This window comes from Balaenoptera musculus, chromosome 14, assembly GCF_009873245.2.
Source record: "Balaenoptera musculus isolate JJ_BM4_2016_0621 chromosome 14, mBalMus1.pri.v3, whole genome shotgun sequence".
Taxonomy (NCBI): Eukaryota; Metazoa; Chordata; class Mammalia; order Artiodactyla; family Balaenopteridae; genus Balaenoptera; species Balaenoptera musculus.
In genome coordinates, this window is record NC_045798.1 from 7,859,530 (window position 1) to 7,871,112 (window position 11,583).

General features: G+C 60.9%; 1 protein-coding gene across 4 annotated transcripts in view; it reads right to left on the minus strand.

The window, feature by feature from the left end:
• Positions 1–338: 338 nt before the first annotated feature.
• The window catches only part of LOC118879853 (MLX interacting protein), a 61,456-nt gene continuing 50,211 nt past the window's right edge, over positions 339–11,583 (minus strand). For 2 of the 4 annotated variants that reach the window (XM_036822958.1, XM_036822957.1), the window contains exons 9-17: positions 10,731–11,385; positions 10,168–10,289; positions 9,850–10,066; positions 8,194–8,321; positions 7,522–7,623; positions 7,300–7,427; positions 6,979–7,102; positions 5,567–5,696; positions 339–5,008 (exon numbers count right to left, since the gene is read on the minus strand). In XM_036822958.1, coding sequence (XP_036678853.1) covers positions 4,887–5,008; positions 5,567–5,696; positions 6,979–7,102; positions 7,300–7,427; positions 7,522–7,623; positions 8,194–8,321; positions 9,850–10,066; positions 10,168–10,289; positions 10,731–11,385 — 1,728 coding nt within the window. In that variant the 3' untranslated portion in view covers positions 339–4,886. The remainder of the gene's footprint in view (positions 5,009–5,566; positions 5,697–6,978; positions 7,103–7,299; positions 7,428–7,521; positions 7,624–8,193; positions 8,322–9,849; positions 10,067–10,167; positions 10,290–10,730; positions 11,386–11,583) is intronic. The other 2 variants (XR_005016166.1, XM_036822959.1) reach the window with 2 other exon arrangements.

Here is an 11,583-nt window from a genome sequence, read left to right on the forward strand (position 1 = left end):
TTGCCCAAGTTCCGCACGAGGAAACGGGCAGTTTTGTACAAGTACCCCTGGACTCTGTCCACCTGGGAAAGGCCTGGAGCACCAGGTCCTGGTGAGTTCACGGGCAGAATGTGTCCTGTTGGGCCTTTCGGCGGAGGCCTCTCTTTAGGGCCGCCGTCTTCTGCGGCCGCCTCCGGAGCCCCACTGCCTCAGGCCCGTCTCCTCACTCCCAGCCCCTGGCTCCAGGCTGCACCCACTCCCCCCAAGGCTAGCGTGAGCTTCACTCCGCTCTGACCTCATTCTATGGTCTCTTCCACCGCCCGACAGGGTAGCAAAGACCACACACCACAGGCTCTTCGAAAAAATACGGCTTTTTATTGTCTTGGATGCAAATATAGTTTTTGAACTGCATTGTAGTGTTGAATTCAGCTGGTGGAAACCTGCTTCTCAACAGTGGAGCATAAAGGGCCGTGCTCTGGATGGTGCAGGCCTGAGGGAGCCTCCGATTAACACAACTCTTCTTGGGTTTTGTTTTTCTGCCCACAAGGGGTGACTGTCTCCTACGGGAGGCCTGACACAAGTCACCAGAGCTCACAACAGAAAAAATGAACCATTTATACAATGAACTGAAACCCAAAAAAGGAAACGAACGTGCTGTTTCAGCTGTGGCGTTACAAAACAAGCAAAACAAGCCGTGTGAACAGATTCAGATAAAGCAGCAGCAGGGCACCTCGGGGTGAGGCCGCGGTCCAGCTCCCTCGCAAGAAACATAGCCTGGGCTTCGTGTCTCCCTGGTCGAGCCCTTCCTACCTTTTAACTGCAGGATGTAAACTCTACGGAAATGCATCAGACTTCAGTTTCTCCCAACCCTCTCCACAACCTCAACTCTTGACAGTGGCGCATCTCCGTTCAGAAACCCAGGAGAGAATTCTTCAAATTAGTGACGCCCAGGGTTGACTCTGGAACCAAAAGTTTGACTGCGAGATGGAGGTGAATTTTGCTACATAATTATAAAAGAATTTCACAAAAATAAAATTCCATTAAGTAAACACCCACAAACACACACGCAGGCTTGTGCAAGCACACACACACATACACACACGCATAGTCAAGGCCAACATTCAACAGGAAACGTTCCCTTTTCTTTCTCAAAGGCTTACGTTCACAAGCCTCGACAGGAAACAGCCCTGTGTGGTGAGCCGGGAAAGCCAAGTCGTCAGAAGGAAAAGAAAATAGGGCAGGTGATCTGTGTGGAGGCACCCGGGGGGTCCTAAGGCTTCTCTCGGCTCCTGGAGCCCCTCCGATCCCCAAACCTGCCCGCTGAGCGGGTCAAGGCTAAGCGACCACTGAAAGGTACAACGTGTTGAAGGTCCGAGCTCCTCCACCCTCCAGCCTCACTGTCCTCTCCTGTCATCTGTGTTCAGACGTGGTGACAATCCTCTTTCGTATACGAGGCACCAGGGGCGTGGAGCCAAAAACCCTAGCCCACTGCTGCCCTTGAGCCCACAGTGGGGCCCCCCAGCTCCCTTCCTCAGCAAGCCCACCACCAAGGAAGCCAAGCTGCTCCGACAAGCGGTGTTCCAAGCCTGCCCACCTGGAGCCCAGATGAGGTAAAAGAACCGAAGTGGGGCAGGCTAGCCGGCGCCGGGCTGGGTCCACACTGAGTAAGCGTGCAGGCCGCAGGCAGACGGGCCCCCTGGGCAGCCCCGGCTCCGCCCTGATGAGCCCTCGTTCAGCTGGACAGTGAGAACGTGGGATCTTGACAACGGCAATGAGCCTGCCGCTCGGACCCGCTCACCCAGGTGGAGAGCCGGCTGTGCAGGGAGGGCAGGCCCAGGCTGAGAGGAGGCCCCCGCACCCCTTCACCTGGGGAGGGACACGGGGTTTGGCCCCCACCCTGGGGTGCCGTGTCCCCTGAGACTCTAAGTTTCTCTTTCTATCAGCCGGAGCAATAACCACCTGGAGGGCTGAGCGCCACCTAGCGAGGGAGGCGGGATCAGGTCACAAGCACAGAGAGCAGAGCGAGCTGGGTGCACAGGGTCACCCACAGCGCCCTGCCCGCCCCTCCCCAACAAGAGCTGGTGCTCACATCGACACTGACTCCTGACGCCGGGACTGCTTCTTCCCTCGTGCCCTGAAAACCCCAGCCAGGTGGGGGGCCTGGTGGGAGAGGGGTGACAGCTGGCCGTAACCCGCCTGAGACCGAGGGAGGGACGGGCCAGCCAACTGCAGAAAGCCCCACTCTCCCTGCATCTCCCACACGGTGTCAAACAGCAACCAGCAGTGGGAAGGGAGTTGATGGCACAGAAAGATTTCACAGAAACACTTTCAAAGATTACGTGCCAGATGGGCTTTTTTTTTTTTTTCCTTTTCAGATTTGATTTTCTTATCCTCCAAAGTGTCAGCATTTTTAAGTCTCTTTTATGGGAGTAGGGACAGGAGTAGGGGTGAAAGTGAGTGTAAACAAACTACAGCATCCACTGGAGGCGGTTGGCAGAGTGGCCCCGGGGTCCCTGCACCCCGGCCTGGGACCCCAGGACAGAGGTCAAAGCTAGGCCCCCGTCTGGCCAGACTCATCAGGCAAGAATCCAAAACAAGAAAACTTCCGGGGCAAGAAACAAACGTGTTTGTAGTAAGAGATACAGCTTTGCGGCCCTACAGCCGTAATGGTGAGCACCAAGAGAAATGGATTTAAGTAAATATCTCAAAACAAAACATGCATCTAGTTAAACGCCTGCTGGGACACACACACACACACACACACACGGGCGCACACACACACACACACACACACACCCCCTTCAATGCCTCATACAACCTAACAGCCTTAAATATTTAAAAAAACAGAATCGTGAACATTAAATCAGCCAAAGGGAGGGAGAGGTAGGCCAGAGAAGGAAGAGGCCAATTTTATATCCCAGGGAGCTAAAAAAAAAAAAAAAAAAAAAAAAAAAAAAGACTCCCGGCAAGGGGTGGGGAGAAAGCTAGGGATCTCGGAGAGGTCACGGCCGGGCCGAGCTCCGCGGCCACCACGCGGTTTACGAAGGCACAGGAACTGGGGCGAGGCCGAGGGCAGGACCCTCCACGAGCCCTCGTGGCTGGAACGTCTCTGGCTTTCCTTTTTCCCTTTTGAGCCTCACGGAGTTCTTACCGCGTGCTCTTCCACTTTTGGGGGCGACCTCGTGTCCACCCCGGGGGAAGGCTGGGCTCCTGTCCCTCATCCCAGTGGAAACGAAGGGCTGGCCCGGCCTCGCTGCGTGCTCGCGCCTCAGGAGAGCGATCGGAAGGCCTGTAAACACGGGTTCTGGGGAGGTGCAGGGGTGCCGCCGAGGCACCCTTGACGGGGCTGGAGCAGGTGACCGGTCGTGACCCGTGGCAGGGGCAGTGGCACGGCCAGCGGCCGAGAGAGGACCCCGCCTCCGTCCTCCATCAGCCGAGGCTGGGGTGGGGCTGCCTGCCCCACCCCGAGCACCTTCCACAGGCCTCCGGGAACCAGCAGCAGCCTCCGAAATGGTCCGAGCTTCAGAGGGCGGCCCGCAGCGCCCCCTGCTGGGGCCCCTGGGCTCCTGGTCTGCCCAGCGCTTGCCCAGTCTCCGTCGCGGGCCCGGAGGACAGAGGTTGAACGGGAAGCCTGCTGGCCTCTGAACTTCACAGCAGGACGTGAAAAGCACATTCTTTCAGTGAGGAGGTGCCCCTGGCTGGGCTTCCTGAGCAGTTAGACAGCATCCTTCCACCTGGAGCTGCTCTTGCAGACACACCGAGAGGAGGGCGGGGCCCGGGACCGCCCCTCCTGCCGTGCCCTCCTCTGAACCCTTCCAAGTGCAATTCCCACATCCGGAAACAGCCTGCTGCCCCCTCCACCTGGACCAAATCTGAATACAACTCTCTACAGTCTGGTCTGGAGCCACCTCGGAGCTCTGTGTCAACATTCAATTTCTGCCTCCAAACATGAGACAGACGCTGGGTGCGGTGGCGTCTTTGGTCCAGGAACTGTTATGATTTGGGGCTCCCAGCTGGACAATCCAGACACGGCGACCAGGCCGACGGCAGCACTGTGGAGCCTGGCCTTTCGAACACCGCACCCGAAGGGCCAGCAGCACCTATCAAGCACGGCCGCCCGCCCGGCTGCGGCTCGGAAGCAGGGCCCCAGCTGAGCCCCGCCACGCGGTTCTCAGGTCGGTGTCACCACGGAGGCTGCAACGCCAAGTGGAACCAGATCAGGACAGATCGAAGCCCCGCCCGAGCGGCCCTCCAAGCCAGCAGCAGCTCCGCGTCGCTTGCGCTTCCGTTCCTGTCTGCGGGCACGTGCACCCACCACTTTGCACACGTGTGTTGCGGGGTTTCCCCGGCAGCCGGCCCTGTGAAGCCTGAGCAGACGTTCAATCTATCTACAAGGTCAGAGTCGGGGCAGGAAGGAGGATGCCTTCCAACTGCCCCACGGGCGCCTGAGAGGTGACAGGAGGCAGCGTGTGTAAGTCTCCAGACAGGAGCCGGGAAGGACCCTCACGTTTCCTGACTTGGGGGAGCGGGTGATGCCCCCTCTTGCCCCGTCTGCTCCCCGCGCTGCCGCCGTGGCCCCGACACCCCACCAGCAGGACAGGACAGGACAGGACAGGACCGGGACGGGCAGCGTTCCCCTTTATCCCGGCTACCCGAGGGGAGGGGAGGTCGGTGACAGAGGTCGCTGAGTCAGAGTTCACAGCAAGGGGTTCCCTAAGCTGGGCTACTGCTGTGGGCAGGACCCGAACCTGCTTCAGACCTGAGCATGGCGTTCTGAGCGGCCTGGGCCGCAGTCGGAGGGAGGCCCGGAAGCTCCGCATCAGGAGAGGTGAGGGGCGCGGCCTCCTCTCCACAGGCAGGAAGGGTCTTCACGGCTTCTCACGCGGCCATGTGCCCGCTAAGCACTGCTAAGACTCCCCAGATCTCTGGCCCATTCTGGTGACGGCCTCCGCCGCCTGCTCCGGCAGCTGGGCCGGGTCCGTCAGGATGGACGTGGTGGTGCTCAGGTGCCGGAGGGTGTTCAGCACGGCTGCAAGACAGAGGAGCAGCCTGCAGACGCGGCCCGGCGCCAGCTCCAAGCCCCCAGAGGACGGAACACGCGGCGACGTGTGTGCACCCCGCGTGGGGATTCTCAGGCCCCCAGAGCAGGAGCGGCACGGACACCGGGAGAGCCTCTCGCCTGAGGTCTGGACACTCACACCTCTGCCTTTAAGACGACTCCCCCGGTCCTACCTCCTACGCTGCAGGTGGGCGGGGAACACTGACCTCTTCCTGCTCGTCCCCCTGCTTTAGCATCACACCTCTACAGCCTTTATACACGGCCACAGCTCTTTTTGTTATTACAAGAATTAAACACGAAAACGTATCTGAAAACCCCTGATACGTGGCCTGGTAAATAGTAGGTGCTCACTAAATGCGAGCTGGATCTGATCAACAGGCACACGGAGGCTCTGGGAGCCCTCACCCCTCCGCCCTGCAGGGGCGCCTCCGGCTCGGCCTCGCCCCCCTGCCCCAGCGGTCTGCAGGCCACCTGCAGCAGAGCCTGGGTTTTTGGCAGCCCCATCCAAGCCCGCACGGCCCCACTCACTCGGCCTGAGAACGGGCAGGGAGCAGTGCTCGTCCAGCCAGCACAGCGCCGTGCGGTGCAGCTCCTCCAGGCTGCTGCTGGACACCACACCCTTGAAGGACTCAAACAGCGGCTTGATGATGACGCTGAACTGCACAGCACGCACGTTAAAGAAAAGGGAAGCGAGCGTGGAGAGAACGACGTCCAGTCACGGGCTTGCCCGTGACCAGCTCCCCTCAGGACTGGCAAGTAACTGTGCATAGTTGTGACGGGGCGGGGCGGAGGAGAGGGGGCGAGAGAGAGAGAGAGAGAGAGAGAGAGAGAGAGAGAGAGAGAGAGAGAGAGAGGGAGAGAGAGAGAGGGAGAGAGGGAGAGAGGGAGAGACAGAGAGAGAGAGGGAGAGAGAGGGAGAGACAGAGAGAGAAAGAGAGAGAGAGGGAGGGAGAGAGAGAGAGGGAGGGAGAGAGGGAGGGAGGGAGAGCGAGCGGTCCCTAACTGTTCCTGAGCCCAGGTGGCGACCACGGTCACCACACTCAGCCTGATGCCGAGGAACCTGCCACTGACCACAGAGGTTCTGACTCATGCCAGCGCCACTCAGGGACCAGGACCAGAGCAAAGTTGGGGCACTGGAGCTGGCGTCTGTCGTCTCTTCCTTTAAAACCCGCCCATTAGTGCACACAGACACCAGCCGCCCTGTCAGAGCTGAGGCTGGAGCGTCCCTCCTCCCACGTGACCCCCTCCGCAGCCCATCAGACCCCAGGCCCAGGCACGGCGACCGACCCCACCCCCGCGCACACTGTCCACTCGGAGGCACAGCGGTGGCTGGGTGGGGAGTGGCAAGGGCAGAGCCGTCCCCCATAAGGGCCCTGCTGACATCTGGAAGGCCAAGTGCAGGGAGGCCTTGGCCCCAGAGACAGAGCCCAGCACTCAGGTATCCGTGCCTCGTTACAGCAGTCAAGGCCCTGCGGCACAAACCCAGAAAACAGCCCGGGGGGAACTGGCTTCAAATCCAGGCTCTGCCACTTAGTCGCTCTGTGAGCCCTGGTTTCGGGTGGCACCACACTCCGCGCTGCTGCCAGGACAGAGCTGGTGCCAGGACGCGTCAGACCAGATCCCACCTCCTGCCCACCTTACTGCTTCTGCCAGTGGCTCCAGCCTTGTCTTTACTTCTCAAGGACTCAGAGCGCAAAGCGGGCCTGTTCCAGGTCCCCAGGGAGCCCCAAGCCAGGACGGTCACCAAGGACAGCCTGCTCCACACCATGGGCCCGGCCGGGCCCCTCCCTCTCGAGACAGAAACTAGCATTACCTGTCTTGACAAACTCAATGACAACCATTTAGAGAGCATCTTTCTAAAGCAACTGAAGGCTCAGTGTCTGCGGTTTTAGTGCCCTGGTCGGGGGGATGGGGGATGAGCAAAGAAAACCCAAAGATACAATCCAGAACTTCCAATTCTGCAGAGTCCGGCTTTTCACATATTCGTCAAACATGTCTCGCATGTGATCAAACTGGCGCCGGGTGACGGGGACGCCCGTGGCAGGGAGCAGCTGCTGGCAGGAGCTGAAACGACAGGAAGAGTCAAAGGAAGCTCGGCGTGGTGGGGGCCAAGTGGGCGGGCCCGGGAGGGGAGCCTGGGGAGGAGGAGGAGGGCAAAGGCTGCGGCGCTGAGCAGAGAGGCCTCCACCGGCGATGAGCGCCCCCTCTGTGCCGTGCCAGCGAGGACGGGGTGCCACCTGAGCCCCCAGGCCCAGCCTCACATGATGGTGGTGTTGAGCTCCTCGATTTCCTCTCGCAGCCGCCGGGCCTCCTCCTGCATCTGGCTGCGCTCCTGCTGCAACTTGGTGATGTACTCCACCGTCTTCTGCAGCGTGATGGCGTGGCTGGTCTGCAAGGGGCGGCCGGGTCAGGGCGGCAGCAGGCGCGGCGACCCCGCCATGTCCGCCCGTCCTGTCGGCCCTCCCCGCCCTCCGGCCACTCACCAGCTTGGTGTTATTAGAGATCAAGCTGTTGAGGGTGTCAAAGCCCATCTTGATGTTGAAGCGCCTTTTCTGCTCGGCTGAAATGTGCTTCATCTGCCGGTTCTGTTGGGAAATCGACCCGTCACTGTGACACAGGGACCCCTCCCCTCCCCATCCCACCCCCGCCTGCCACCCAGATTAGGGGCAGATTGGGACCCTGTGGCCTCTAGAGACCTATGTGGAAGGAGGGGCGACAGGAAGCTAAAAGGCTCCAGCGGGAGCCAGGAGGGCGACAGGACGGGACTAGAAAACCATCCCTGCAGAAGAGAGCACAGCAAGGGTCCGAGGCTGCTGGCTCGGCCCCTCCCGGCCACCCTCACACCGCGGACCCAGTTCTGACAGCTGCCGCCTCCCCCCACTGCTCCACAGGGCTCCGTGCTGGCTCCTGGGCTGAGGGCCGCCGTCACCACAGGGCTGGGGGGGAGGTGGGGGATGGGAGGAGCCAAGAGGCTCAAGGTTAAAGCAGCAAACCTCCCTCTTTCCGATGCTGCCCCAGCCTGGTGTGGGACACCCCTCAAGCCCACGGTTCTTTCCAGTGTGTCTCTAGTAAGGGACGCAGCCATCCCCAAAGTCCCTTGATACGCTTCCCCTTGCCTCCCCATCCTTCCAAGGGAATCAAGACCCCACAGGTACCTTTAAAGCAGCCACATTTTTGGGGTCTGCAGAAGATTTCCCTGAGCAGTTGTTCTGGGGAGACTGAGGACTGGGGCTCTGTTCTGAAGCACACGGAGAGGCCTGCCCTGAGTTCGGGCAGTCTCGACCTGGGAAGAGCAGAGACTCCCCTCAGGGACCAGGCTGCAGCAGCTGCGCGGGGACACCCACCCTGAGCCTCCATGGCAGCCCCACAGCAAAATCGGGAGGGATCCTTGCCACCAGGCGGGGGCAGGAGGTGGGTTCCGTTAGGCCTGACGGACGCCAGCTGGACGCTGCAGTCGCGGGTCTGGGGGCTGCGAGGAGGCCTGCCTCCTGGGCCGCCAGGGGCCCCTCGGCGCCTGCGAGGCTGCAGTTCTCACCCTGGGTGGTGAGCACACAGCTACCTGTCCTTTTTTTGTTGTTCTTTAATTTCTACATGTATGTTTTCTCACACTTTTTTCAATCGTACCCACCCCCGACATTTTTTAATTAAAAAAACAAAAGTGCTATTTTACCCACAAAGAACACGGTGGAAGAAACCTGTGGCCCAGGCTGCGGAGCCACCCGCAGGAAGCCCCTCCCTGGCCCCCCCCCGGTCAGTCCCGCTTCACAGCACGGATGCCTCAGGCTCGGCCCCCTCCGCTCGGCTGCTCTCCCCACCCTGCTCTCAAGGCTCTAACCTGCGGGGACCCCCCCTCGGTGGCCAAGGCGCCGTCTCCCTGAGCCCGAGCCCCATGCAGCATCCCAGGGCCTGACTCATAGCTAGTCTGCGTCCCCATCTTCCCAGATGAGGGTCCTTATTCTTCAAAACCTGTCCTGGGACAAGTCCCTGTCTGACCCCTCTAAGTAGAGAGCCTTCCCCCTCGTGTCCTGCCCTCCACCTCGGGAAGCTGCCTCTGCACAGGGTGCCGGGAGCAGCTGCCACGGTTTTACCCGAGACAGGAAGACACCTTGGTCTCCCTCCGACCTGGTACCTGGCTTCCCCCCAGCCCGCAGCAGCACAGCCTCGGGAAGATCATCTACCCTGACCTCTCAGCTCTTCAGACGTCCCTGGGCAGTATCAGTCCTACCCCGGCCACCTCACCAACGGAAGACCAAGCTGGGGAGGAGGGAAGGGGGCTCCCAAGGCACGGTGCCGGCCCACCGCGGGGGAGGGGACAAGGCCGGGGGCTCCCGTGGCTGCAACAGCAGGCTCGTGCTTTCTGGAAACTGTCGACGCGGCCCCCTCAAGCCCTTTTGTGGATCGGAGCTGGCAGCTCAGAGCCAGGCCTTTCTTTTTTCTTTTTAATTTATTTTTTAATTTTTAAAATCTATTTTGGTCACTTCACGTGGCACGTGGGATCTTAGCTCCCTGACCAGGGAATGAACCCGTACCCGCTGCGTTGGCAGCACGGAGTCTCAACCACTGGACCCCCAGGGAAGTCCCCATCCGAGTGAGGCCTTTCTGAAGGAGGCTGAGCGATGTCTCCGCGAGCATACACACCGCCTGCGCTGCGACGCGCCGGCTGCTTTCCCTGGTTTATCCTGCCCTTTGCCGAGCACTTCCCTAGCCTGGGCCACTGGCAGCTTCTCACCACCCGGCCTGGAAACCCAGGCTCAATCCCGGGCACCCTCGGCAGCCTCCCCAGTCCAGAGCGGGCCCGTCACTCCACTCACGCGGTCCCAACCGTTCCAACCAGACAGCAGACTCACTGGCACCCGTGGCAGGGACCTGGGCGATGCCCCCATGTGGCGGGACCTGCTCGCCCTTTACCAGGGAGTCCGGCACTGTGCTGGGAGAGAAGAGCCGGGAGAGGGGAGCAGGCTGGCTGCCCGTGCCGTGGCCAAGGTCTGTCACCAGGATGCCGCTGTGGAACTCTGTGACCCCAGGAGCCTGAGGGGACACAGGGGAGAGAGGTCACCCCCGACCACAGTCATGCTGGGTGAGGGCCACCCAAGCTTACAGGATGCTGAGGGCCTGTCTGGGCCACTCACCCTGGCGATGGCAGCAGGCGTGATGACCATGTTGGACTGGGACACGGTGGAAGCCAACATCCCTTCTCTCTTCAGAGGGCCTGATGTCATGATCACTGCTTGGGGCTGTCCTGAAAAGGCAGCTGCCAGAACAAGGGGGAGGTGAGGGTGGCGGCCCAGCTGGGGGCCTGCTCCTGATGCCAGGGCTGGCCAGGCTGCACGGGGGGCGGGGGGGCCCTAGGAGCAGCACACGACCCCTCTGCTGCCACTGAGACGTCACCTCCTTGCCGCAGGGCATGGAGACAAAGCTACTTTTTTGCAACTTCTCCTTGGAGGGGACAGATTACAGACCCGGGAAAGAGGTGACCAGGACCATGTTTTTTTCAAACTGGGTTGAGACTAACTAAAAGAACAACATAGAATAGAAAAAAACAGACTAGATCTACGCATGTAGTCTTTCATAACCCTTCTGTTTCCCATCACAATGTGTGTGTCACGAGTTTGCAAGCCTGGGGACGGGAAACATCCCGGCGGGGGATGAGGGCAGGGGGAGAATCCCACTTGCTTCCCTCCACCTGACTCACCTGGGGCGAGGCAAGCATTCTTCAATACCAAGGACATGGGCTCTGGTTTGGGAGCAGGCACTATTTTGGGGGGCTGCTTGTGCCTCCCCCCAGGCAAGGATACGGGCTTGGGGTGCACGAAAGTTAAACGGGGTTGAGGAGGCCCGACGGCTGGTGGCCGGGTGACCGGAGACAGCGCCAGGCCACACGGGGACACGGAGGGGGTGGGGTAGTGGGTCGTGATGATGAGGCCCTGGCTCTGGCTGAAGGTGGTGGCAGAGGCGTCGTGGGTGAGGGTGGCAGAGGCCGTGTGGGTGATGACAGGGGGCGACTTGCTGACTTCGGCAAACTTCTGTGGCTGCAGGAAGGCAGGGGGAGTCGGGGGGTTCAGGGCAGTGGCGGGAGGAGGGCCTAATGGCAAGACGGGGGAAGCAGGTGCCGGGGCTGGGCTGGGCGACAGCAAGGGCATGGTGAACACGGGGAGGAAGGGCTGGGGGACACTCAGTGGTGGTGCAGAGGGACCTAAGTCTGTGGGCTGGAGAAAGGGGTCCCCTGGCTGGGAGGTGTGTTCACAGCCCTGCCCACGTGTGGGGTCCAGGGCCGTGGCTGCAGGGGGCGCGATGAAGCCGTCGGGGAGGCTCGCGGTGGGCAGAGTGGTGGTTGGCAGGATGCTCTCCTAAGAAAGGAAGAGAAGACGTGAGGAACGCACGCTAGAGCCACACTGCTCGCCGTCACTCTCCAGCGCTGCACGCCACAAGGTCCGACATGGTACCCGGCGCCTGGGACGATGCCCCAGGCAGAAGGGACAGAGGCGACGTCTCCCAGCCCTGGGACTGCTAATCTGCGGGGGATGGATCTGGGTCTCCCCAGGCAT